The sequence below is a fragment of the Capra hircus genome, chromosome 16 (genome assembly GCF_001704415.2).
Source record: "Capra hircus breed San Clemente chromosome 16, ASM170441v1, whole genome shotgun sequence".
NCBI lineage: Eukaryota > Metazoa > Chordata > Mammalia > Artiodactyla > Bovidae > Capra > Capra hircus.
Window position 1 is genome coordinate 35558721 of NC_030823.1, and position 27961 is coordinate 35586681.

At 38.6% G+C, this 27961-nt stretch overlaps 2 protein-coding genes across 6 annotated transcripts in view; one reads left to right on the top strand and one right to left on the bottom strand.

Moving 5' to 3' along the window:
• Positions 1-1259, bottom strand: part of NME7 (NME/NM23 family member 7) — a 242409-nt gene extending 241150 nt beyond the window's left edge. For all 4 annotated transcript variants that reach the window (XM_018060283.1, XM_005690614.3, XM_005690615.3 and 1 more), the window contains exon 1: positions 1141-1259. In XM_018060283.1, coding sequence (XP_017915772.1) covers positions 1141-1143 — 3 coding nt within the window. In that variant the 5' untranslated portion in view covers positions 1144-1259. The remainder of the gene's footprint in view (positions 1-1140) is intronic.
• Positions 1414-27275, top strand: BLZF1 (basic leucine zipper nuclear factor 1). 2 transcript variants are annotated; one of them, XM_018060281.1, is made up of 8 exons: positions 1414-1749; positions 2550-2626; positions 14336-14775; positions 16600-16799; positions 19326-19454; positions 21533-21752; positions 24637-24714; positions 25899-25990. In XM_018060281.1, the coding sequence occupies exons 2-7, from the start codon at positions 2596-2598 to the stop codon at positions 24694-24696; spliced, it is 1080 nt and encodes a 359-aa protein (XP_017915770.1). In that variant the 5' UTR covers positions 1414-1749; positions 2550-2595; the 3' UTR covers positions 24697-24714; positions 25899-25990. The 2 variants fall into 2 exon arrangements, with proteins under 2 accessions (XP_017915770.1, XP_005709481.2); XM_005709424.3 differs by lacking the exon at positions 24637-24714 and having other exon boundaries at positions 25899-27275.

Genomic DNA, 27961 nt, shown 5'->3' on the forward strand with positions numbered 1-27961 from the left:
GCTGCTGCTGCTGCTGCTAAGCTGCTTCAGTTGTGTCCGACTCTGTGCAACCCCATAGACGGCAGCCCACCAGGCTCCCCCATCCCTGGGATTCTCTAGGCAAGAATACTGGAGTGGGTTGCCATTTCCTTCTCCAGTGCACGAAAATGAAAAGTCAAAGTGAAGTAGTTCAGTCGTGTCTGACTCTTAGCAACCCCATGGACTGCAGCCTACCAGGCTCCTCTGTCCATGGGATTTTCCAGGCAAGAGTACTGGAGTGGGATGCCATTGCCTTCTCCAAGTGATTTTTCTATAAATGATCTCCAAGTGATCTTGAGGGGCATTCTTGTTAAAAAGCACAGAACTAGAAGGTAATCAACTGGCTAGAACTAATGCAAAATACAGCTATTACTAAATGGCCCTTAGACAGTGTATGCGACAGTGGTTGACCACTCAAGAAAGCAAAGCAGAACATAAGGATATTCAGATCAGTAATGAGAAAGTAGGGCTTCCCAGGTTGCGCTACTGTTAGAAGAACCTGCCTGCCAATGCAGGAGACTCGAGAGACATGGATTCGATCCCTGGGTGGGGAAGATCCCCTAGAAAAGGAAATAGCAACCCAGATCCTGTATTCTTGCCTGGGAAATTCCAGGGAAATCCCAGACAGAGGAGCCTGGCGGGCTACAGTCCTTGGGGTCACTGAAGAGACAGACACGACTGAGCGCGCACAGACACACACACACACACACACACACACACACACACTAGCCAATGAGAAAGTAACATACACACCACAACACAGTGTTAAATGAAGCGCGTTAAGGTGAAGCTGAGAGCTTGGAGGAAAAAAATGATTAAAAATAAAAACATTTTACATGTCTGTTCGAAACAATGTCTCACCTCAAACTGTTAGACTCAGAGTCTTACCCCTAAACTTTCTGTCACATTACTCTCAAGGCTTAGCAGTACAAAAGTGGGATTCATGGTGCTACAAAAACCGGGAAAAACAAGAAAACTGCAGGGACGGCGCCTGGAAAGGGAGAAAAAGAAAACGAGGTGACGAGAGAAGGGACGCGAACTCTTCTCAGGACCCAGACGCCCCAGGACTTGGGACGCGACGTATACACGACCCCGGACCTTCTGGCCTCGCCTAGCACTCACCATAGCCTCAGGATCTTAGCACAAGGAAACAGGTATCTTTTCAACAGGAAGGAACCAACACCAACGCCAGGTTACTCCGGCAACAAAGCCCCGCCTACTGCCGGACTCTAGCCGGGGGGCCAGTGGCCCGCCCCTTCGTCTCTATTGGCTAGAAGTAAACCCACCTCCGCCACTCGGTCGACAGTACTGCCTCGTCACTCCGTCGCCTAGGGTGACGGAACACCGCCTACCTCTTTCCCTGATCGTCACTTCCGTTTGGGTGACAGGTGACCGGAGGTTGAAGCTGCTACGTGGCTAAGGTCCAAATAATCTACATTTTTAAATAGTTTATCCAGTTTTCACTTACTGAAGTCTTACACCATATGTTCTGTTACTTAAGTTTAAATGCATCGCAGAATGAGTTGACATTTTTCTTTTGGAAAATTTTCCGGAAACGAAACCCTGAGTAATCGGAAGTGATTATTTGTGAACCAGAAGCTTGATGTCACCAAGGCCTGGGCGGATCGGCTTCAGAATGCCAGAGGAGTGTCTGTCGTTAAACCAGTGAGATCTGGACGTAGAATCTGTAAAGTGAGGCCCCCTGCAATAGGAAGAGTAAGAATCTGAGCGGTAAGTCCCAGAACGGACTTGTGTAACTAAAGAGGGATTTTGGAAAGGGACGGCGGTACGAGTTGAAGTTTGGGTGTTGAGCCGCTTTGGATTTAGGGAAAGGTTGCCTGTTGTTCCAGAAAGGCTTGTACCGCCTTTAAGGCCATCCATACATTTCTGAAAGCATATACTATGCTATTTTAATTTCATTACAAAGAAATACAAATTAAGTTATGAATTTTTTTTTGTCGCTTGTCAAACATCTGAAGAGAAGCTCCTCTATGATGTATTTAATGAACAGTGGGTGGTGGTGTTGGTGCTGGTGTTGTTAGAAGCTCAGTCGAGTCCAACTCTGCGATCCCATGGACTGTAACCCGCCAGGCTTCTCTGTCCATGGAATTCTCCAGGAAAGAATACTGCCATTCCCTTCTCTGGGATTTAGTGAGCAAAATAGTGTCAATGATGTCTCGTGAGGACTTAATTAGTTTAACTGCTTTTAAATTCCTGGTGTCCATCAGTGATACAGAAGCCCCTATATTAACTACAGTACTATTTCTGAGCTAAATTTAAGGACACACATCTGATAATTTAGATTCTACTGGTGATAATTTAGAGTATACAGTGAAATTACCCCTAATTTTTTTAAGACATTTGGTAGCCATAACTATGTTACCTTGTGGAAAGGGGCTTTAAGGGACACTTCCAAATGCAAGTTTACTAAATGCAGAAGCAAGTAGAATATCATAATATTAAAGTTACAGGGACTTGGTGAATGTATTTATATGATACTGTTTTAATTCTTTCGTTTTATACATTTTTAGGTTTTTCAGTAGAAGTCTTGGGGTACATTTTCATTGGTGAAAAACAATGACTACTCTTGAAAGCTTAGAAACCAAAGGTAAGTATTCTTCTTTTGGTGATAATTGTTTTTAAAACATGAAATTTATGATGATAAGATGAAGGAATGTTTCAGCCAGCGAACCAAACCCCAAAGAGCCCTTGGGAATCATCTGTGCTTCGTATCTCATGTTTGTTTTTTAATACAGTGTTTACACTTCAGTACTTCAGATATATGATTGAATATTAACGTTGTTCGGTAGTATTTACTAGATGGCTACTGCTGTTAAACAGTAGTGAGAGCAAATTTTTACAGCTATGTTCTCTGTCCACTAGAAGATCAAGATTTAAGTAAATAAGAGCATACCTTTGTAAAGATTTAGGTAGATAGACAAACAACTGGCAGATATAGAATACCTTTTTCTTATTGCATTGGTTAGGGATACCAATGTGATAGAAAGTATCACAAACTGGTGACTTAAACAACAGAAGTTTATTGTCTCACAATTTTGGAGTCTAGTAGTCCAAGATCCAGGCTTCCTTGGTAGCTCAGCTGGTAAAGAAGTACCTGTAGTGCAGGAGACCCCGGTTTGATTCCTGGGTTGGGAAGATCCCCTGGAGAAAGGATAGGCTACCCATTCCAATATTCTCATGCTTCCCTGGTGGCTCAGACGGTGAAGAAGCTGCCCACAATGCAGAAGACCTGGGTTCAATCCCTGGGTTGGGAAGATCCCCTGGAGTAGGGTATGGCAACCCACTCCAGTATTCTTGTCTGGAGAATCCCCATGGACAGAGGAACCTGGTGGGCTACAGTCCATGGGGTAGCAGAGACTCGGAAACGACTGAGCAACTAAGCACAGCACAGCACAGTCCAAGATCACGGGCTTCTCTAGTGGCTCAGTGGTAGAGAATCTGCCTACCAATGCAGGAGACTCGGGTTTGATCCCTGGGTTGAGAAGATTCCCTTAGAGTAGGAAAGGGCAACTGACACATATTCTTTCTTGGAGAATCCCATGGACAGAGGAGCTTGGTGGGCTACAATCCACAGGGTCACCGAAGAGTTGGACATGATTTAGTGACTAAGCATCAACAACAGCAAAGTCCAAGATCGGTGTGTTGGCAGAGCCATGCTACCTCTGCAGGCAGTGGAGAAGGATCTATTCCAGGCCTCTCTCCTAGTTTCTGGTGGCTTGCTGGGAATTTCTTGTATTCCGTGTCTTGTAGACACATCACCATGATCTCTGCATTTTTGTTCATGTGGCATTTTCCCTTTGTGTGTGTGTGTCTGTGTCCAAATTTATCCTTTTTTTACAAGGACATCAATCATATTGGATTAGAAATGCACACTACTCCAGTATGATCTCATCTTAATTACATCTGCAAAGACTCTATTTCCAAATAAGGTCACATTCTGAGGTATGGGACAACATTATGAATATTTGGGGTGGGACAGAATTCAACTCAGAATACTTGTTAACTACATTTGTTACTTTTTAGTCCTGCTTTGCTTGTCCTTTGTAGAGCATTTCATGCTATTGCTCATTCCCACTTTTTGAAATTCTTTCTATGATTTCCATGAGTTCATCTTATTTTCCATCTACTCTGTGGCCCTTCACTGTCCAACACAGTAGCAACATGTGGCTATTTGAATTTAAATTAATATTTTCTCAAAAAATTTTAAAAATTGTAGGTTTTCGGGTTTTTTTCAGGTTTTCAGTCACACTGGCCATATTTAAGTGCTCAATAGTCACTTGTGACTGGTGGCTGTTGTATTAGAAAGCGCAGATATAGAACATTCTCATCATTGTAGAAAGTCTTGTTGGACACCACTGCTCTAGCTATAGTTTTTTCTGTTTTTTTTTTATTTGGCTGTGTTAGGTCTTCATTGCTTTGCATCCGCTTTCTCTAGTTGCAGCGAGCCGGGGCTACTCTTTGTTGCAGTGCAGGGGCTTCTCATTACCGTGGCCTCTCTTGTAGAGCACAGGTTCTAGGCGCGCAGGCTTTGGTCGGTGTGGTGCTCAGGCTCCCTAGTTGCCACCTGTGGATTCTAGGTGTGCTGGCTCTAGGGCACAGCCTCAGTAGTTGCATAGGCTTACTTGTTCTGGGATGTGTGGAATCTTCCCAGACCTGGGATCCAACCCATGACCCCTGCTTTGACAGGCAGATTCTTACTTGCCACTGTGCCACCTGGTACAGCCTTTAGTTTCTTTTTAATCCTCCTCTTCTTCTGGTTTACCTTTCACTGCTTTAAGACTTATGACTTCCAAATCTATCTATAGCTTAGATCTCTTTTCTTGTGATTCAGACCTATACAGCCTACTGTCTACTATCTTCACTTAGACATGGATAAGTCTTAGGATGTCCCAAAGTGAGCACCTCTTGTTTCAGGTATTCTTGGGTGGAGTGAGTTATGGAGAAACTATTTTCTTTTTTGGTTGGGGGGGGCGGGGTGTGGTGGGGAGGGCCGGGCTGGGTGGAGTGAGATGAGAAACTATTCTCTAGAAGTCAGTTTTGCAGCAAGCAGATCTCCAACAGCAAACTCTTTAAAGGGGGTTTAAATGTGTTTAGGAAGTGAAGATCATGTTAAATGTTTAATTCAATTCAATTCAGCTGTGTGCAATAGCATTTCTGAGTCACCAGAGGCTTTTTACAGTATTAGAATAAGCAAATTAGAGACTGAAATAAAAGTAATAAGCTGGGGATTAATGGGGAAAATAGTTAAATCATAACTAATATGAAAGCAGTTAGCGTGCTCTTGGCAAAAAGCAAAGTTACATACAACATTATCATTAGTAATTAAAAGCCATTGCAAGGCCTCTGTGAAATTAAGTTATTATTTGTTACTTGTTTGTAATGAGGATTAGAGTTATAAAGCACTTTCACATGCATTGTTTCACTTGATCTTAATTTTACAGTGAAGTAGATAATTCAACTATTAGTCCTAATCCTATGTAATATCATGATAACTGTTGTTAGTGAAGAAGAGTTACTTGCTTGTATCGCGTGGCCTGAGAAAGGGTGAACTTATGGTTGACATTTGTTGGTTGTTTGCATTTCCTATAACTGCCTCAGAAGAGAAGCAGGATTGGCTTAAGGAGACAGAACTTCCTCTCAGTGGACATTTGAGCAGTAGCCATCATGAGAGGGATGTGTCCTTGCTGCTAGGGCTGTTTTTGAAAGGGAAACATGCAGTAAATAGGGACAACTAGGAAATTAGAATTCAAATCCAAAGAGCAAAAGTTGGAGAGCAAAATTGAAATTTAAAGTAAAGGAATTAAAGTCAGACAGTTTAGTCTGACTTTCAGATAGGAAGGTCTGAGATCTTCAGATACTTCTAATTCCATAAATAGTCTAACGTTTTTAAGTCTAGGTCTGTAAAATAATATTTATTAGGTGAAAAAGGACTCCATGGGTAGATAAATTTGGGGAATGCTGGATTAAAGGAGGGATTATACTATAGGACCCCTCAGAGCCTTTAAAATATTAATGTACATTGTGCAACTCCAAAGAGATATAGTATGCAGCATTGCCCACACTTATTTGACCAGGGAACTCTTTATTTGTGGGGCCTTTGACAAAAGGAATGTTTGGATTCCATGTCAGTGTGGGCCTAACTCTTAAATTCACTGCCTATAGTATATTTTTCTAATTAAATGGTAACCAAACTTTATTAGGTGATATTGGTGACATTTAAAAGAATATTACTTTAAAATCACCAAGTGATGATACCTAATAACTGTTTTATAGCTGAACTGCATATGATCTGAAAAGTTTGTCAGATTATAAATGAGTAATTACTGATTTTGTGTAGTGGGAAAATATTCAGAAATTTTAAATAATTATTGGATGTTGAAATGAAATCTTCTAGGTGATGTGTGAGTGTTAACATTGATGAACTTCAAAACATGTATTCCCCTTTTCTGCACCAAGTACCTTTAAAGTAAGCTGGTGATACAAACATTAGGAGGCAGTCCCTTCCCTAAGGATTTCTCAGCAATTTCATCTACAGGAGAAAAATACTCTTTTGTTTGCATTATTCTGAAAGCACTGTAGGATATAGGGGTTGTGGGGGTCACGGGGGTGAAGGTGTGTGCAAGTTAAATGGTTTGCCCAAGGCCATATAATAAGTGGCAGTAGAGACTTAAGTTTTTGACTCAGAGTCCAGTGTTCTTTCCCCTGTACGATCCTGCTAACTTTGAGTATCTGTCTTCATAGATTTACAGTTTTATGAAAAAAGGAGAAATATCTTTTTAACAACAAACTATAAAATGATGTTCTTTTGTTGCCAAAAACTTGGCCTCTGTTCACCAGTGCTGAATAGAAACGTGAAGACAGAGCCTTGGAGGAGGAGCAAAGAGTAGCTTTGTTATTGGGTTGGCCAAGAGGTTTATTCGGGTTTTCCTATAAGATGTTACAGAACATCTTATAGGCTCCCAAAAGGAGCCTTTTGAGCAACCCAGTACTTTGCCAGGCAAAGAGGGCCGCAGCCAGCTAATGCTGTCTAGACTGTCCCTTTCCTGAGGGATGGCAAGGGGTCTTACAGTTTCAGAGTGGAAAACAGGGTTGTAGATAAGGATCAGGGCTGATATTGTCTTACATTCTTCTTTCCTCATGGAGACATTAATTAAGATCATTAGCACTGGCATCAGGTGGTTCTAGAACTGATTCCAGTGGTCCTCAAGGTTATCGTTGTATGACCTCCTTTTTAGAATGAAGAATGCTCACAAAGGACAGGAGCATTTTCTTGACATCAGGTGCTTTCTAGACATCATGTGTTTGGTACAGCTTTAGCGAGAGGGCAGTCATTCTCGGGGTGCAATTAGGCAAGAAAGAGAGAGGACAAAACATCTGTAGGAGACAGGTTGAATGGGCAGAAAGAATAAGGGCTATCACATAATAATGTGAGTGTCTCAACTAGTTTCTGCTACAGCAAATTTGCCTCAGTATTTTAGAGCAAGGGTTGGCACATTAGGGGTCTTAGGCCTTCTGAGAATATTTGCAATCAGTTTGATAATAGGGAACACTAACGTTGAATCCTACTTAAGCCTAGTGTTTATCCCAAAGAAAAGGGCTTCCCAGGTGCCTGCCAGTGCAGGAAATGCCAGAGTTGAGGGTTCGATCTCTAGGTCGGGGAGATCCCCTGGAGTAGGGCATGGCACACTCCAGTACTCTTGCCTGGGAAATACCATGGGCAGAGGAGCCTGATGGCTGCAGTCCATGGGGCCGCAAAGAGTTGGACATGACTGAGCATGCATGCAAACACACATCCCGAATAAAAAGAACTGTTCTTTTCATTATTAGACCTATATTACAAAAAAACACACTTTTATTGTTATCATAATTTGAATTTCATCCTTAAAATTTTGTTTTTTCTCTTCATATATAAATGCCTATATAATAACCTTAATTTTGCCTCATGGTCCACAAACCCTAAAATATTTATTATCTGGCCTTCTATGGAAAAAGTTTGCCAACCCCTATTGTAGAATATTTGTTCTTTCCCTGCATGTTACCAATTTGGGAGAAAGGTGGAAAGAATGAGCCATAAACCTTAGATATGTTTTCATTCTTTGATAAGTGATCACAGGTAGAAATTAATATTGATGTTGGTTCCCTTCAAACAATGGAAAGGGGTTGATATTTTACTCAAACATTGCTCATAATTACAGAGCTTGTCCTCCCACCAGACCAAAGGTAATTCCTCTTGAATATTCCCTGGGTTGGGCCTAGTGCATATGTAATAAAGGCTTCTGTGTGTGTCACAGGAAAAACAGAATTATGAAAGTAAGTTACCAGGTGAGAAAACATAAAGCCTTGGCTCCCCAGCCTGTCTCCTTGCCTGTGCACATTAGCTAGAAGTATAGACGTTACAAAGAGGGAGCTGCCATGTGATACACCGTTCAGCTTTGGTTCTCACAAATGCTTGAGTAAGTGTAACAGTTTAAACAAAGTTAAGTGTAAACTGAGTTTGAACAAAGTTGATTAAATTACTTGATTGGAGTTTTATAACATATTTTGTTTGAAAAGAGATTTCTGTTAAGTACCCATTAATGTTTCTTTGCCTTTTAAATTTGGCATTAACCATTTTATGGTTTGTTCTTGAATCTTCATTACCTAAAATTCCAACTCAACAATGTTATGACTTGCTTAGAAATCATATTTAATCTTATTTCTTCAGGTTCAGAGGGCCTGAATGGTATAGCTCTAGTGTCTTTTTGTGGTCTTTTAAAATATTACTCTGTAGTTAATTCATGGTTCTACATTATTTCTTAAATGCCAGAATGTCCGAGTGACAAGATTAACTTTGCACTAGGTACAGTTAGACAAACTTAAAACCAGATTTTGAGAGCATGGGAATAGGCCTTTATTTTTAAAACAGTTCATTTTTGGGAATTGTCCTTCATGCTAATATGCATGAATTAACTACAAAACCCTTTCGCTTTCTGAAGTATTCCTTTTTTCATCTCTTTGAAAGCAGAATCAGTCCTAAAGCCCAAGTGTCTTTGTTAACACTTAATACAGAAATGACAAATACTTTCAGTTCAGTTCAGTTCAGTTGCTCAGTCATGTCCAACTCTTTGAGACCCCATGAATTGCAGCACGCCAGGCCTCCCTGTCCATCACCAACTCCCAGAGTTCACTCAAATTCATGTCCATCGAGTGAGTGATGCCATCCAGCCATCTCATCCTCTGTCTTCCCCTTCTCCTCCTGCCCCCAATCCCTCCTAGCGTCAGAGTCTTTACCAGTGAGTCAACTCTTCGCATGAGGTGGCCAAAGTACTGGAGTTTCAGCTTTAGCATCATTCCTTCCAAAGAAATCCCAGGACTGATCTCCTTTAGAATGGACTGGTTGGATCTACTTGCAGTCCAAGGGACCCTCAAGAGTCTTCTTCAACACCACAGTTCAAAAGCATCAATTCTTTAGCACTCAGTTTTCTTCATAGTCCAACTCCCACATCCATACACAACTACTGGAAAAACCATAGCCTTGACTAGCGGACCTTTGTTGGCAAAGTAATGTCTCTGCTTTTGAATATGCTATCTAGTTTGGTCATAACTTTCCTTCCAAGGAGTAAGCGTCTTTTAATTTCATGGCTGCAATCACCATCTGCAGTGATTTTGGAGCCCAAGAAAATAAAGTCTGACACTGTTTCCACTGTTTCCCCATCTATTTCCCATGAAGTGATGGGACCAGATGTCATGATCTTCGTTTTCTGACTGTTGAGCTTTAAGCCAGCTTTTTCACTTTCCTCTTTAAGAGGCTCTTTAGTTCCTCTTCACTTTCTGCCATAAGGGTGGTGTCATCTGCATACCTGAGGTTATTGATATTTCTCCCAGCAATCTTAATTCCAGCTGTGCTTCCTCCAGCCCAGCGTTTCTCATGATGTACTCTGCATAGGAGTTAAATAAGCAGGGCGACAATATACAGCCTTGACGTACTTCTTTTCCTATTTGGAACCAGTCCGTTGTTCCATGTCCAGTTCTAACTGTTGCTTCCTCACCTGCATATAGGTTTCTCAAGAGGCAGGTCAGGTGGTCTGGTATTCCCATCTCTTTGAGAATTTTCCACAGTTTATTGTGATCCACACAGTCAAAGGCTTTGGCATAGTCAATAAAACAGAAATAGATGTTTTTCTGGCACTCTCTTGCTTTTTCGATGATCTAACGATGTTGGCAGTTTGATCTCTGGTTCCGCTGCCTTTTCTAAAACCAGCTTGAACATCAGGAAGTTCATGGTTCATGTATTGCTGAAGCCTGGCTTGGAGAATTTTGAGCATTACTTTACTAGCATGTGAGATGAGTGACAAATACTTTATTCTACTGTAAAATATTTTATTAAATAGAACACCTTAATTATAGCTCAGATGTCATTCTACCTCTTGTCTAATGAGCATAACTTGGGACTCCCTGTCCATTACATACTTAAGAAAAACTCTACAAAAATATGTTAAATGAAAAAATAGTTCTGGAGTATGGTGATATAACTTTGTAGAACTTTAGCGTAAGAGAATAAAAGGCAGAATTATGTTTTATCATATTAATTAAGCTTTTTGTCCCCTTAATGATTAACTCTGAAGTTTATCATTATCACCACTATTACGTGTGCTCATCCTTTTCCCCTTGTTACCCTGCATTAATTGTTCCTCAGAGAGTCTTAGGTACAAGGCATTTTACCAAGAGTACGAAAGTAAACACAAGGCACATAGTCCCGCCCCTCATGGAACTTATATCCCAGTGGAAGGCAAAAACAGTATATTTCTAATTACACTGAACAAAATGTCAGTTAACCATTTTGATAAATGGTAAAAAGAAAGGCATGGTCTTTGCTGTAGAAGCATATAATCTTGGAAGACTAGAGAAAAGCTTCCCTTCAGAAAGTTTGAACTGAGAGTTGAAAGTGAGTAGGGAGGAGGAAGTTAGGAAGAATATTCCAATAAGAAATGTTTGCAGAGGAAGAGGAAGGCATCTGCTCCTATTGAGACACTAAAAGAAAACAAATAAGGCTGGAACTTAGGATCTGAGGGAGTGAACCGCATAAAGTTGAGACCCAGGAGATGAGCAGGGAACTAGATCACCGAGGGCCCATTAGGCCATGGTGAGGATCTTGGTCTTTCTTCTGAGAGTGATGGGAAATCATTCAAGGGTCCAATGCAGATAAGATCTACATTTTTTTTTAAGCTTGCTATAACTGTTATATAAATTCTGTGGGCTTTTGCAACCTAACAGGGCTATTAAAAGAGGCAATAAGTTTAGGCTGATAAGGTGCAATAGTTTTGGTTTGTGGGAAGACCCAAAAATCTGCCTGCAATGCAGGAGACCCAGGTTCAGTCCCTGGGTCGGGAAGATCCTCTGGAGAAGGAAATGGCTACTCACTTCAGTATCCTTGCCTAGAGAATTTCATGGACAGAGGAGCCTAGTGAGGTACAGTCCATGGAGTCGCAGAGTTGGACATGACCAAGGGACTAATACACTTTCCCAGACCAATTATCGTCTTAGCTCTGGATTCATATTTGGATTGAAATCCTAGTTTGATACTGATGATTTGGACAAGCTATTTAACCTTTCATTGCCTCTGTTTCTGTCTGCAAAATGGGTACTATTATGCAAAGTCATGAGACTTGTAAAACCAAATGATACTGATGCATCTGAAGGACTTAGCAGAACTGACTCCTTGGCACTTAGTAAAGTAAATAAAAGCCAATTGTCATTACCATTCCTAGGTTTTGGCCTCCATTTTCTCAAATGTATTCCGAACTTGTAAAATGGCAGGAATCTCACTTGTTGCTCACAGGAATGTTAGTGAATTTACTAATTCAGGAATTCCATGTCAGTTAGGTGTCATCCTATCTATCTCTTCGAGGTTTGCAACATTTCCCATCCTCGCAGATCCTCAATTCTTTCTAAACTCTAAACCACTTATTTTCTTGAATCAATTAGTGAAAGTAGCCTTTTCTTGAGGACAGGTGACTCAGTGAAACTTCTTACACTGCTTAATCAGAAATAAGGTAAAATAGAAAAGAAACAATTTGTTCTTTGACTGGAGCAATGGTAGTATAGTAGTGAGTGTAGTTGCCTTCCAAATGCTGTCTGAACTAAGGATGACTAGTCAGGTTTGGCTTATATGAGGGGAGATAATTTATTTCAGTTGAGCAAATTAGTAGACATGTGCATCATTGTATTAAGTGTTTCAGAGGAAGGGGGATAGGAGCTATCATTTATCTGCATTTACTTCTGTGCAAGACAGTTTCTACACTTGAAGGGGCAGTGTGTACAGTAGTCAAGGCCCTAATCTTTGGGACCAGGCTACCTAGAATTAAATTCTGCCCCATCTTTTCCAAGTGAAAAGACCCTGATGCTGGGAAGGATTGAAGGCAAAAGGAAAAGAGGGCAGCAGAGGATGAGATGGTTAGATAGCATCACTGACTCAATGGAAATGTGTTTGAGCAAACTCCAGGAGATAGTGAAGGACAGGGAAGCCTGGCTTGCTGCAGTCGATGGGGTCACAAAATATCAGATATGACTGAGCAACTGAATAACGACAATATTCTCTACTTACTAGCCTGGTGGTGTGACTGTGGGCAAGTTCCTGGACCTCTTTGTGCCTCATTTTCTTATCTGTAAAGGAGAGCTAATTACACCTATCTCAAAGGGTGATTTTAAGAATAAATTACTTATATGTAAAGTATTTAGAATAGTGTTTAGCATGTGCTAAGTCTTTATAAACATTGGTTATTTGTTACTTACCATTCTTTCATTGAAGACACAAGTAACCCTAGATGTACTGTTAAATCCATTTCATGGAGGCTAAAACTGAAGCTCAGATAATTTGCAGGGTTTTGTACAGGATTATACAGGAAGCAGTGGTGGAAATAGGACTAAGAACCAGATCTGGCTAATCCCAGAGTTCATGGCATTTCTATAATGTCCTGCTCCTTCCATTTGTTTAGGGCATGGTGCCTAGCCACAGAGTGTTTATCAGACTTATTGGGAAAGTGACATTTAGCATATAATAAAACCCATAAATGATAATTATGGATCATGATTAAGATTCACACTGAGTGTTGAGATAGTAAGTAGCATAGGCATTTAGAGTGTAAGCTAAAAGTTGGAAAATTTTAATGCAGAGTAGAGTTTAAGCTGGCTTTTTAAAGGGATAAGTTAGAATCACAGTAAGTGGTGGAAGAAGCCATCTAAGAGAATAAGAAATAGCAGAAACAGAGGCCTGATTAGAGGCCTAGGAGAGAAAGTAGTCCAGCTGGATAGTCTGTGAAGCATTCTTTGCTAAGAGTTCACAAACAGGTGAGTCTGTTCTGAGATAGACACTTTCAAATAGGTATATACATAGCCTACATTTATTTCTATATTTAACTAAGATTATTGAGTGTCCACAATGTGCCAGGCATTTGATCTTACTACAGTCTTTCTTACCACAACCTTGTAGCATATTTATTACATATGTGTTACTATCTCCACTTTTCAGATTAGGAACTTGCGATTCATAGAGAGTTACATTATTTACCTAGGAGTATACTAGGAAGTAGGACTTCCCTGGTGGCTCAGACGGTAAAACATCTGCCTACAATGTGGGAGACCTACAATGTGGGGTTCAATCCCTGGGTCGGGAAGATCTCCTGGAGAAGAAAATGGCAACCCACTCCAGTATTCTCGCCTGGAAAATCCCATGGACAGAGGAGCCTAGCAGGCTACAGTCCATGGGGTCGCAAAGAGTCGGACATGACTGAGCAACTTCACTTTCACTTTTATACTAGGAAGTGGGCTTCCCTGCTGGCTCAGCAGTAAGGAATCTGCCTGCAATGCAGGAGACACAGGAAACATGGGTTTGATCCCTGGGTCAGGAAGATCCCCTGGAAGAGGACATGGCAACCCACTCCAGTATTCTCGCTTGGAGAATCCCATGGACAGAGGAGTGTGGCAGGCTATAGTCCATGGGGTCGCAAAGAGTTGGACACGACTGAAGCAGCTGAACACAGCACAGCACAGCATACTAGGAAGTAGAAGTGGGAACCAAATACCTTGATTCCAAATCTCTTGCAGTTTCTACCAAGAGAGGAACCATTTACTTAAGAAAGGTTTGAACCTATAAGACTTCGTTCATCCTTTGTTGACACAGGATTATTTTGAAATTTAATTTTTATTCGAAATTTTTTTTTTCAATGCCAGGAATTCTGAATGTAGGGTAAAGTATATCTTGGCATTTCCTGGCATTTCTTTTCAGCAAATAGCTTATGTTTTGTTTTCCATCCTACAGTCATCCTTACTCCATCCCCAATCCGAGGAGCGGGAGATGGAATGGAAACTGAGGAGCCACCTAAATCTATTGAAGTTACTCCTGGAATCCAACCTATAACACATCACATCCTTCAGAGTCCACGAAAGAAAGCAGTCCCATCGGAGAGCCCAGGAGTTCTTCAGCTAGGGAAGATTCTTGCTGAAAAAGCCGTGGAAGTCGAAGCTGTAAGAATATTAGTTCCCAAAGCCGCTATAACCCATAACATCCCCTACAAAAATGCAAAGGTTAAGTCTCTGGGACATCATAAAGGAGAACTCCTTGGCCAGCCAGAGGGAGTCACAGAACCCAGAAAGGAACTGTCCGAGGTAAAGAATACATTGGAAAAGCTCAAGAACTCTGAAAGGAGATTGCTACAGGACAAAGAAGGCCTTTCAAATCAGCTCAGAGTACAGTCAGAGGTAAGAACAGCCTTCATAGCTTTAATGACACTGGCTCTTTACACCTGGGCCTTCTAAGCCTGCATGTTAGAATGAACATAGAGAATGTTATAAATATAGAATAAAATATATTTTCTCTTGGAATGTTCATTATAACTTGTCATTACTCCGAAAGGCTTCCTCTTAAATTTCCCATTCTCTTAGTGCCCCTACTAGAATTAGTTTATATTGGGAACTTATATTCTAAACATGGTTGAAGATGACATGTAAGGTGCTTTAGACAATGTGAGGTACTTTGGACATTGTACAAGACCACCTATAAGTTATTAAGGAGGTTATTACAGTTAAGAACTCACAGGCCAGCGATTAACCAAATCAACTAGTTAGTAATCCTTGCTTTAAGAATCCATAAATTCCAAGTATTTTTTCTATGTATAGATAATTCTTAGAATAAAGAAAATTGTGGAGTAAGCACTGGTATCTTCATTGTAAATTGTAAATTGGCAATGACCTATATTGCTTGATTTACTTTTGTTGTTGCTGTTCAGTCACTAAGCTGTGTCCAGTTCTTTGCAACCCCACGAACTGCAACACGCCAGGCCTCCCTGTTCATCACCATCTCCTAGAGCTTACTCAAACTCATGTGCATTGAGTCGGTGATGCCATCCAACCATCTCTTCCTCTGTCGCCCCCTTCTCCTCCTGCCCTCAATCTTTCCCAGCATCAGGGTATTTTCCAATGAGTTGGCTCTTCACATCAGGTGACTAACAGAGAAACAAAGTGAGGAGCAGTAAGGGAATATTTGCTAAAATGTAAAGTTTAAAAGCTATTAAAAAAAAGTCAATAGTCTTTAATCTTTACATCCTAGTAAATATTGCCTTACCACTGCCCACTTTGTTTCTGTTAGGTTATACATCTTTCTACTAGAGGTTAGTCTCTATAAGTGACACCATGGTTACTCTTACCCAAATATGTTTCTAATGTATTTAATAATATATTTTAAATAACTAATTTGAAATTTAAAAACTAGTACATATTTATTTGTAAACATCTTAGAAAATACAGAAAAAACAATGAAAATAGTATCACCTATAAATACCATCCAGCTATACATGCATAATTATACATATTGAGTTCATTTTTGCCTTGTAATTTACTTTTTTTAGTTGTTAATATTTTCCTATGTCTCAAGATATTCTATTAAAATATCATTATTAATAGCAACAGTTTTTCAATGACTATACCACATACCAATACCTTTTATTGGACATTTGTTTTAATTTTGTTTCATTTTTGATAACAATGTGAAGAACATGATTATAGACATCTTGAATTGCTTTCTTTGCTTAAATTCTTAAAAATCCTAGGGCACAAAGAAACCAATTTTTAATTTATTTTTCTTTTTTAGCAAGGAATGCCAAGCCTTTTTTTTCCTTTTTTTTTTACAACACTGTATTGGTTTTGCCATACACTGACATGAATCCAATTTTTAAATGTTGAAAAAGATTTATAAAACACTGTCATACTTTTTAGCAAAATTTATTGGTTCAGTTTTTTAAATTTTTGCCTTTTTAAGTGTTGACAAGAGGCAGTTTGTAATATTTATGATAATGATTTGTACTCTTAAGAGGCTCAAATTATAACCACATGGACTATAGATTAATAGAGATATAGACATGGTATGTATATATTATGAAACTTAACTATTTGATACCACTTTTTGATATGTACTTGTAGTAATGGAGGTCCAAATTACATATGAAGCACAGTTTCTTTCCTGTTCATTTTGCTACACCGAACTCACTGGCATTATTTTGAACTTGTATTGGTCATGATTTCTTCCAGGTCAATCGTGAGTTAAAAAAGCTGCTGGTGGCTTCTGTTGGGGATGACCTTCAGTATCACTTTGAACGTGTAGCCCGCGAGAAAAATCAGCTTATTTTAGAAAATGAAGCCCTGGGTCGAAACATTGCTCAGCTTTCTGAACAGTTAGAACGGATGTCGATACAGTGTGATGTGTGGCGAAGTAAATTCCTCGCAAGCAGGTATTTTCTATTTTATTTCCTAGTTTTTGCTCTGCCAGATTTGTTGACCCTCCTAATGCCAAAAAAAAATGGATTGTAGTGTGAAAATTTCTGACTGAGATTGTCAGATTACCTCATACGTTATTTAAGAGGTGGACTCTCCCTTCTCTGGATGGTCATACAGTAAATAGTAATTCATTTCCTACTTTTTGCTCTGTCAGATTTGTTGACCCTTCTAATGCAAAAAAAAAAAAAAAAAAACTGGATTGTAGTGTGAAAATTTCTGACTGAGATTGTCAAATTAACTCATACATGATTTAAGAGATGGACTTGCTCTCCTCTGGATGGTCATACAGTCTCCCTACATGGAAAAGTGCTAGCATAAAGCTACCCCCTCATTCCGGAATTCTGAGTTACTCTTCTGTAGTGGAAATCACTCTGACTACAATGTTTAAGATCAAAACAAAACAAAACTCGGACAGCTAATAAATATTTAAATTTTTAAAAGATTTTTCCCCATACTCTCTCTAAAAACTCACATATCATTGCCACTCCATAATGTCTTATTTTATCTCTCAGACTCTGTTCTCATTGCTCATTTAAGTACATCATAATAGAGTTTCCCAACCTTTTTCTCTCCATGCACAAATAGAAAGTGATAATAATCTGCATGGCATACTGGAAAAGGCTACCTCTCCAGTAGAGGCAAGAACTTTAGGCCCTTATAACCCCCAGGCCCATGAACACAACTGGTAGTTGGGAAGGTCTCTCATATGTTACGATTTTCTATTCATCCCCTCCTTCCAACTTTGAGTTACTGGAGAACAGAATCTGGGTGTTACCCATCTGTGTATTTTCAGCGTTTAGCTCAGTGCTTCACATATAATATGTTATAATAACATTGATTTAAATTTAATCATCTGGAGGTTTCTCACAAACACTAAAGGTTTCCAGTCTGTACCTTAAGAACCACTGATTGTAATGAATATATTTTTAGAAAGTTATTTCTTCATGTCTTAATATCGGTGATACTTTCTAATAATTGATTACTCTTAAAATCCTTAATTTGTTTTCTACTGGTACTAATAAAGGATGTATTTGAAGAAACGAATTTACTGTTTATTGGCTTAGAATGAATAAGTTCATTTTTACTGAACAGCTTAAGAAGCAAATCATGCCTGCATTTTACAGATTACTACAATATGTAACTTATTAAACATTCTGATCAATGTTAATAGTAATACTTTGAGGGCAATAATAGTGAAACCAAACTTTATTGATATTTTAGTTGATTTAATCTTTTAACATCAGAACTGTTTTCATTTTAAGGAATTCAGTGGTTACTCTGGTCTGAGACTTTAATTTTAGTTGTAAGATTTTTCAACTGAATAAAAATACTTAAAAATTTTGCTTCAGTTCTATCACTAGAGAATTGTTAAATACATTTTGTTACATCCAATCAGAAAACATGAAGCTGTTTTTTTTTTTTTTAACCAGAAAGGAAACGAAATGGCTCTATATATGCTAATATGAAAAAAATCATCAAGGTAAATTATTAGGTGAAAAAGTGAACTACAGAAAAGTTTGTATCAGATAATTCCTTTTTGTAAATAAAATTAATTAATATATTTAGTTTTATACATACTTTTATGCTGATATACATATAAGTTACTTTTTCCTAGAAAAATATATTGGTTGCTTTATTGATTACTGATTATAAAAGGAGGGGCCGGGCTGCTGGACAAGATGACTTTGTTTTCCTTTTATATAAACCTTTCTATACTTAATGTTTTTCTAATGTCAAAAGGTTAATGAGTGGTAGAAAAAGAACTCTTGTTTTTCCTCTAAAATTTTCTCTATTTGAGAACAATTAATGTTATTTGTCTTCCAAAACTTGATTAATCTAGAGTAAGACTGAAGTACATTCCAAAGTCACTGTACAGGAAAGTTAAAACACTGTTTTCTTTGTCATTTTGTAAACAGATATTTTAATTGTTATGCTTTTTATGCTATGTTATGCATTTTAAATATTATGCTTTTGAACTGTGGTGTTGGAGAAGACTCTTAGAGTCCCTTGGATTGCAAGGAGATCCAACCAGTCCATCCTAAAGGAGATCAGTCCTGGGTGTTCATTGGAAGAACTAGTGTTGAAGCTGAAATTCCAATACTTTGGCTACCTCGTGCTAAGAGTTGACTCATTTGAAAAGACCCTGATGCTGGGAAAGATTGAGGGCAGGAGGAGAAGTGGACGACAGAGGATGAAATGGTTGGATGGCATCACCGACTCAATGGACATGGGTTTGGGTGGAGTCTGGGAGTTGGTGATGGACAGGGAGGCCTGGCATGCTGCAGTTCATGGGGTCGCAAAGAGTCGAACACGACTGAGCAACTGAACTGACTGAACTGAAGTGAAGGTTTAAAAACTGAGAAGTAATTTGACAGTGGTAAATCTTTCTGTAAGTTTTTAAAAATGACAATCACAGAGGTAGTATATTAACTTTTTAACACTGTCTGAGAATTTATATGTAAGATTTTTATCTTTTCCAGGGTTATGGCAGATGAGTTAACCAACTCCAGAGCAGTTCTGCAGCGTCAGAACCGTGATGCACAGAGCGCTATACAAGATCTCCTGAGTGAACGGGAACAGTTTCGTCAGGAAATGATAGCTACGCAGAAGTATGGCCTTTGTTTGCATTCTGAGCCCTTCTATTTTCTCCTGCAATTTTTGTTATTGTTATAGTTCTTTCGTATTTCTACATTTATTAATTCACTCAGCATGTACTTTGAGTAGCATTTTAAAACAGCTGCCCAAGGAAAGGAGGAAGAATGAAAAAACAGAAGACATGCTTCTTATATTCTTAATGGGGGAGAGATTAGTTATATCTATAATGGAAGAAATTTTTGCATTTAAAAGTAGTTTTTGGTTACAGTTATAGCAGTTTTGTAGTTTTTGGTAGAAGCCAAAAAGTGAACTGGTCTTTACTTTGGAGGGAGATCTTTTTGAGAACTATTCTACAGTATAAGAGCTTAATTTTATATCCATATGAACCAGAACTGTCAAAATTGAGAGTCTTCCTTAAAAACACTTTATGCTTTTATATAACTGATTTCTTACAAATAAGTAAAATTCAAGAGAAAATTATAGAGGACATTAGAAGAACAAAAACACAAATATATCAAAATATCAGATTTTGTGGGAGGCAACTAAAGCAGTGTTTAGAGGGAATTAATAAAGCTGTAGCTTTAAATGCTTATTGTAGGAAAGGAAAAAAAGGTCTCATCAATAAGCTAACCTTCCTTTTTTTTTCCTTTTCTTTTATTTATTTATTTATTTTTATTTTACTTTACTGTATTGGTTTTGCCATACATCAACATGAATCCGCCACGGGTGTACACATGTTCCTTTTTAAGAAACAGAGCAAATTAAGCAGAAGAAAAGAAAGGATGAGAGCAGAAATAAATGAAATAGAAAACCAAACACTGGTTGTTTGAAAGGATAAATTTACAAAACCTCCAGGCAGTACAATCAGGGGAAAAAGAAAAAAGATACACAGCATGAGAAGGAAAGGGGTACACTACAGAGTCTGTAGTCATACGATAATAGGAGATGTTAGGAACAACTCTTTTCATGTAAGTTCAACAGCTTACATGGACAATCTACTTAAAAGACTCAGACTACTAGAATCCTCAAGAACAGATAACCTGAATAACCCTGACCTATTAAAGCAATTTGCTTTGTAGTTAAAAACCTTCTAATAAAGGAAACTCCAGGCCTACGTGGATCAACTGGTAAATACTAACAAACATCTAAGGAAGAAATAAAACCCAATTTATACAAACTTTACTAGAAAATAAAAGAACAGTTTCTAGCTTATTTTATGAGGCCAGCATCATCTTGATACCAAAACTATACAGAGGTATTACAAGAAAACACAGGCCAATATCTCATCTATAATGAATCTAGATGCAAAATTCCTTAATAGAATTTTAGTGATTCAAATCCAACAATATATAAAAAGCTTTAAAACATTATGGCCATGGAGGTTTTACCCCAAGAATTATAGGTTGGTTTATCATTTAAAAATCAATCAATGAAATACAAAAAAATTATCGTATATATACATACATATATGCACACACATAACATATATATATACATACACACATGCATACACATACATATATATATATACACACCTACTATATAAGCATCTCAATAAATGCACAAATTAAATATGTAGTTCTATAATACTGCTGCTGCTACTGCTGCTAAGTCACTTCAGTTGTGTCTGACTCTGTGTGACCCCATAGACGGCAGCCCACCAGGCTCCCCGTCCCTGGGATTCTCCAGGCAAGAACAGTGGAGTGGGTTGCCATTTCCTTCTCCAATGCATGAAAGTGAAAAGTGAAAGTGAAGTCTCTCAGTTGTGTCCAACTCTTAGCAACCCCAAGGACTGCAACCTACCAGGCTCCTACATCCATGGGATTTTCCAGGCAAGAGTACTACCTGAGTATATTTTACCTGTACTAAAATAAGAGAATCAAAAAGGTACTGTTTGTTGATTTCCAGATAACCATAAAATTAGTTTAAGTGCTTTTTGTAATCTGACTTATTTTACCAGACTTCCTGGTTTATTGAACTCTTGAGGGAAAGAGGAGAAAGAAACTATATGATTTCAGAAAGATGTTTCTCAGCATTCTTGATTTTTATATTTTATCCTCTTACTAACATTCAGTGCTGTGTGTTGCTGCAGGTTGCTGGAGGAGCTCTTGGTCTCTTTGCAGTGGGGAAGGGAGCAAACTTACTACCCTAGTGGGCAACCTCACAGCACGGCAGAACTGGCATTAACAAATCACAAGTTGGCAAAAGCAGTAAATTCTCATCTTCTGGGAAATGTTGGCACTAATGGTCAAAAAAAGGTTCCATCAACAGTTGAATTCTGCAGTACTCCAGCAGAAAAAATGGCTGAAACGGTAAAATATTTCTCTTTCATGATCTTATAACCTCTAAGACTGTCCTCTTCAGTTCAGTTCAGTTGCTCAGTCGTGTCTGACTCTTTGCGACCCCATGAATCGCAGCACACCAGGCCTCCCTGTCCATCACCATCTCCCAGAGTTCACTCAGACTCAACATCCATCGAGTCCGTGATGCCATCCAGCCATCTCATCCTGGGTTGTCCCCTTCTCCTCCTGCCCCCAATCCCTCCCAGCATCAGAGTCTTTTCCAATGACTGTCCTCTTACATGTTATAATGAAAAGTGCTTGGCACTGGGAGTTAGGAAATATGGAATCAAAACTTGATCCTCGTGCTAATGAGCTAGGAGTCTTGGAGAAAATTATTTCCTCCTCTGAGCTTAATTTTCTCAAACTCTATTACTATACTCTGAGGAGAAAAAAGTGTAATTGTTTTTAAAGATGGCCATTCCTATCTTAGTTCAGCTGCTTGCCCTCTTGGTTTCTATACCCATCCAACTTGTACCTCAGATTCAGTAGATTACTTTGGTTCCTCATTCATAGAGCAAAAAGAGGGTAGAGGCAGAAAACTCCCTCCAGGTCCCAGCTTGGTCTCTCAAAGCCTAGCTATGTGGCCTCCAACCTTACATACATTTCTGTTACTGGAAAAGTGTCTCTTTGGCTCTCCAAAGCATAGTATATTCCCCGAGGCTCATCAGGCCTCTCACTAACAGGTACTTCTTCTGTTGACTCTTACCTTTTGACTTAAGAACATGTCCAAGTGTCTTCCATCTAAAAAGAAAACTGTTCCATCTATCTTAAGTTCTCTACATATGGTCTTATCACCTTCCCTTCACAACCAAGAATCTGGAACAAGCAGTTCATATTTATTTCTGCTTACATACCTTCCCTCCTCAACTCCTGCCATTGCTTATCTCACTCGACTTCCGGCTCCACTGTCCTCAAAAAGGACTCGCATAAAGGCCATGAATATTTAAGTACTTTGTCACATTTTACTTGAACTCCCTCAGTTTCTGAAGCTGTCATACTCTCCCAATTCTTCGCTACTGCTGTGACTGTTTGTTCTCAGTATTTGGGGGGGGGAAGGGGAATCATCTTCTTGTGCCCACTCTTGAGCCTTTCCTCACGTAGTTGACTTTCTGTATCATCTCGGGACTATCGTTAGCTAATCCCCATAGCTTTATGCTTGTGACTTCTTCAGCTGAGACTTTTTTTTCTAGAATAAGACACATACCCAGCTGGACATCTCCATCAGCTCATCCCATAGACAGCTAAAAATAGAACAACCTCTTGCTTTTGTATTTCCATTCTAGGGGCAAAAAAAAAGTAAAAGAAAAATAACCTGTTTCTTCTGTATTTCCTAGCTTAGTGAACTGTACCTACTACATTGGATGTTTTGAAGATTCCATAAAATAATACATATAAAGCCTATAGCCATTTCTAATATAGGTACAGTAATTTCTCAATAAATAGTAGCTATCATTTTTATTATTATATCCTTCATCCCCTAAACCTGTTGCCTTTATGAGTCCTGTCAGTTTCTTCTAATTTATTCCCTCTGCCAAGTTTAGACACCTGATTGCCAGGCTAGACTGTACAGTAGCCTCCTAACCAGTATCCCTCCCTCGCTTTTTTACTTACCTCCAGCCATCCTCTGCTGCCAGAGTGTTCTTTCAAAAATGTCAGTCCCATCATCTTGGTACCCGTGTTCAGAGGACTCCTAGTCTCCCTCATTACTCAATCTGAATTATTTCATATTTTATAGAAGGCCTTTCAATAATCATTATTCCAGCTCCCCTTCCCTTGGATCACTTCCCAGCTGTGCCCACCCGCTGCACTTCACATCCCAGCTGTGTTAACCACTTTCATTCCACAGACAAGCCACTGTATCTCATGCCTCTGTACATACTTTGACTCTGCCTAGACAGCCTCCCAACAATCTCTCTTCTTGCCCAACCACTACACTGCCTTTAAGAATCAGCCTTCCCTGATTCCTTCAGGCAAACCTAGATTTTCCTTCCTCTAGGCTTCCAGTTCATCTTGTACATAAATCTAGTATAGCTCTTTATCATGGTACATTGCAGTTTGATTCTCTGCCTCCCAAACTGTAAGCTCTTCAAAGATGGGCACTATGTTTCCTCAAGTCTGGCACAATCCTTTATACATAGTAGGTGTTCAGCTATTTACTGAATGAATCAGTCCCTGAAACTAAACATATCCAAAATTGTTTCTCCTTTTCTATTCTTTTTGTTGGGAAATTGTGTTGCTGCCCACTCAGTTGCTGCCAGTAGCATCTGGTATAATTAACTACTTCTGATATCTTGAAACACTCGCTTCCCTTGGCTGCTGTAACCTTTCACCCTCCAGACTTTTCTCTTTTCCCTGACCATTCTATTTCACCATACAATAGTGGGTAGCCTCAGGGCTTGGTTTTGGTTTCCATCCTCTTCTTCCAGTCCTTTATCCACCACATTGTCTCACGGAATAAAACTGACAGTCCTCCTTCCTCAATGTCTCTTAGACCTTTCAGCCACATTGCTTCAAGATCAACCTTTCTTAGCTGAATTATTGCATTAAACTCCCTTTCTCTCTTATTCCCATTGTCTGCTTTGGTTCCCACTCCTTCTCTCATCTACCAGCTGTGTACAGAGTGATTGCTCTGAAAGGCACCCAGCTTAAAATCTTTATCACTTTCAGGCTAAAATCTGGAAACTTTTTATCCTATTGGTATCTCAGTCTCCTTTAACTGTATTCATTTGGCATTTTGTTTCTCTCTAAAGATACGTAATATAATTACAGATATAGAGAACAGGGTCACCTTTCTTATTTCCCCTTCTCAATTTATAAGCAGCTTTAAGATAAGCCCTTTATCTCTGTCCTTTAGCATCTAACCAAGCTCCATAAAAACAGAAGAATATCAAAAACTAAATTGAAGAAGCAATAATCCTGTAGAAAAACAGAGGTATGGAAATGGAATGGTAGCTCTTAAATGATGCCGGGACATTTTTTAATTAGTTGTGGCTCCTTGGGTACATTGGTAACTTAGAAGGAAAAAATCCTGTTGGACAATATGAGAGCTAGGGAAACAGACATCTTGAGCCATTTCTGAAAGTTGTTTTGATAAGCCTTACATAGAAGAGAAAGCTCCTTTCCACACTGCTTTTCCCAGTTCCTTTCTAATTCCACTGCCAATCTCCTTTGCACAGTAACTCATATTCATCATATGATGATGGTTGTCATTGTTTAGTTGCTAAGTTATGTCCAACTCTTTTGCGAACCTATGGACTGTAGCCCCCAAGACTCCTCTGTCCATGACATTTCCCAGGCAAGAATACTGGAATAGGTTGCCATTTCCTTCTTTAGGGGATCTTCCTGACCCATGGATCAAACCTACATCTCCTGCATTGTAGGCAGGTTCTTTACTGCTAGGCCACCAGGGAAGCCCCATGAAGATGGTTAGGAGAATATGAAATGAGAAACAGGAGTCATGAGCCAGCCATGTTATCCTTGCCCTTAACCAGAGAATTTTTTTCAAACCAAGATTTCCTCTAGTTGTGGGTCTCAGAAAATGAAATGGAATAGAAAATTCAGAGCAGAAGAATTGAAAGTGTATGATGTCCATGAATCCAAGAAGCAAAAACATGATTTTTAGCATAAAATATTGCATGTAAATTAGAAAAAAAAGAAAAACCATTGATTTGACAAATAAATGATCAAAAACTTTGAAATACATTTCAATAGAAGAATAAAGGTAGAATTCTAGTTTCAAGCAGTTCAATGAAGGCCTGAAGGAGAATAAGTATATTTTGATTAAGGATAAAAATGAGTATCACTTATGGTAAAATTGATGTAACTGTATCAATTTATTTTCTTCTATGTTTTCACATATTTTCATCAATATGCATGAGAACATTTCTTTATTTTTAAAAATAGGTAACCTAGGTAATATAACAACTAGACATCATTGTTAAATTTAGAGCTTTTTGAGAAAAAGCATAAGTTCTTGAGTCAAATTCATCATTCAGATCTTACTTTTATGGTAGTTACATATTAATGAAATAGAACGTATGAGTAGTTACATATTAGTAAGCCAAGGACTTTTGTACTCCCTGCTGTGTATATGACATTACCTCTTATTTTCCTTAGGTTCTACGCATTTTGGATCCAGTTACATGTACAGAAAGCTCACCTGATAATCCATTTTCTGAGTCTTCACCAACCACCTTACTTGCTACAAAGAAAAATATTGGACGATTTCATCCCTATACAAGATATGAAAATATAACTTTCAATTGCTGCAATCACTGCCAGGGAGAACTTATTGCCCTTTAACAATCAATATGGTGGAGGCACACTACAGCCACTTGCTTTTTACCCAAGAGTCATTATTATTTGGGAGCTGGGGATCTTTGGATGCTAGAAGTATTATCACTTTCTATTTTAATAATATATATCCCCAAAGATGTTTCATGTACTGGACTCCAGATTACCCTTTCTTAATAAATACCTCAGGGTAAAGAAAAAAATGAAACTGTGTCGATATATATAAGTAGACAATACTTTCCAGGCATGTTAGGATGGTTCTTCCTAAAGGACTAGATTCTATACCTTTCTTTCTTTCAGGCCCCAATTTATTATTTATCTTGCTATATATTTTACATAAACAGATTTAATTTCTGAACTCTAAAACAAGGATTGGCAGACTATAGCCTTGGGTCATATGCAGCCATACCCATTCATTTACTGTTGTCTATGGTTATGCTACAACAGCACAACTGAGTAGATAAAACAGGGTTTATCTAACTAGCAAAGCCTAAAATATTTATTATCTGACTCTTTACAGGAGAAGTTTTCTGACCCTCACTCTAACACAAATTAGCTGCAAGGGTTGGGGAGGGAATGGGGTAAGGAGTCCTTTCTCTTTTTGGTGATTTTGGAGCAGAGTACAAAAGAGTCTTATGGAAATAACAGGTGGAGGAACTATTTTAAAAATAAATGCTAAATGTTAAAACAAATTTAAATATTTTACAGCCACATTAACAAATGCTTGAGCAAAATCATTGTTCTTATTTTGGTTTTATGCAGGGGATTCTGTATTTTAAGTGGATATAACTGATCTACAGAAGAAACAACTGTTGAGCTCAGTTTGGCAATTGCAGCACAATAGGAATATACAATTTGATACTAATGAAATATAGCAGAGAAAGTATAATCTTTGGAGAACATTGCTCAAGCTCAAAAATGCAGTTCATCAATTGATTTTTATTATGTAATGTGTTATTATTTATTTATGATGGGCCATCATAAAACACCTTTTTAGAGGCCTGTAAAAATGTCCACAAAAATGTTTATAACAAATTACCCTAATTGGTTTCTTTACCTATCAGTAAAGAAATCCTCAAAAGACAACTCTGATCAAGTAACAATATATTTTAATGTCAACTTAATGACTTTTTTTTTTTGGTCTGATTCATCTGAGTTGTACTTTCAAATGGGTGGCAATAAATTTCTTTACCTGCTTTAGTTTGAATATTGATTTTTTTCCCCTCCAGAATGATGTGCTTCAATTCAAGTCTTCATCTAGTTTATAGTATTTACAACTTACTCTTCAGTCTTTAAGTTTACAGAGCATAAAACTTAGAAGGAAAAATAGAGGAAAACCTTCATTGCAGTGGATTTGGCAATGATTTCTTGGCTATGACACCAGAAGTACAGGCAACAAAAGAAAAAATGGATGAATTAAACCTCATCAAAATTAAAACTTTCTGCATAGCAAAAGAAACACTCAACAAAATGAAAAGGCATCCTGAAAAATGAAGGAAAATATTCACAAGTCATGTATCAAGGGTCTACTGATGAGAATAAATGAAGGGCTGCAAATCAACAACTGAAAAAAAAAAAATCCAATTTAAAAAAAAATGGGCAAAGTAACAGACATTTCTCCAAAAGAGATGTACAAATGGCCAATAGGGACATCAAAAGATGCTCAGCATCACTAATTATTAAGTAAATTCAAATTGCTATCACTTCACACCCAGAATGGCTACTACCAATAAAGCAAAATAACAAGTATTGGCAAAGATGTGGAGAAACTGGAACCCTTGTGCATTGCTGGTTGGTATGCATACAACTGCCATATGATCCAGGAATTCCACCTTGAGGTAGATACCCAGAATTGAAAGCAGGGACTCAAAAGGACATTTGTATAC

What these genes read in the sequence shown, in the direction of transcription:
- BLZF1 (XM_005709424.3), top strand. Translation starts at nt 2,596, where the DNA reads ATGACTACTCTTGAAAGCTTAGAAACCAAAG. An exon ending in TGAAAGCTTAGAAACCAAAG is followed by an intron (nt 2,627 to 14,335) that starts GTAAGTATTCTT and finishes TCCATCCTACAG; the next exon opens with TCATCCTTACTCCATCCCCA. An exon ending in AGTAAATTCCTCGCAAGCAG is followed by an intron (nt 16,800 to 19,325) that starts GTATTTTCTATT and finishes TATCTTTTCCAG; the next exon opens with GGTTATGGCAGATGAGTTAA.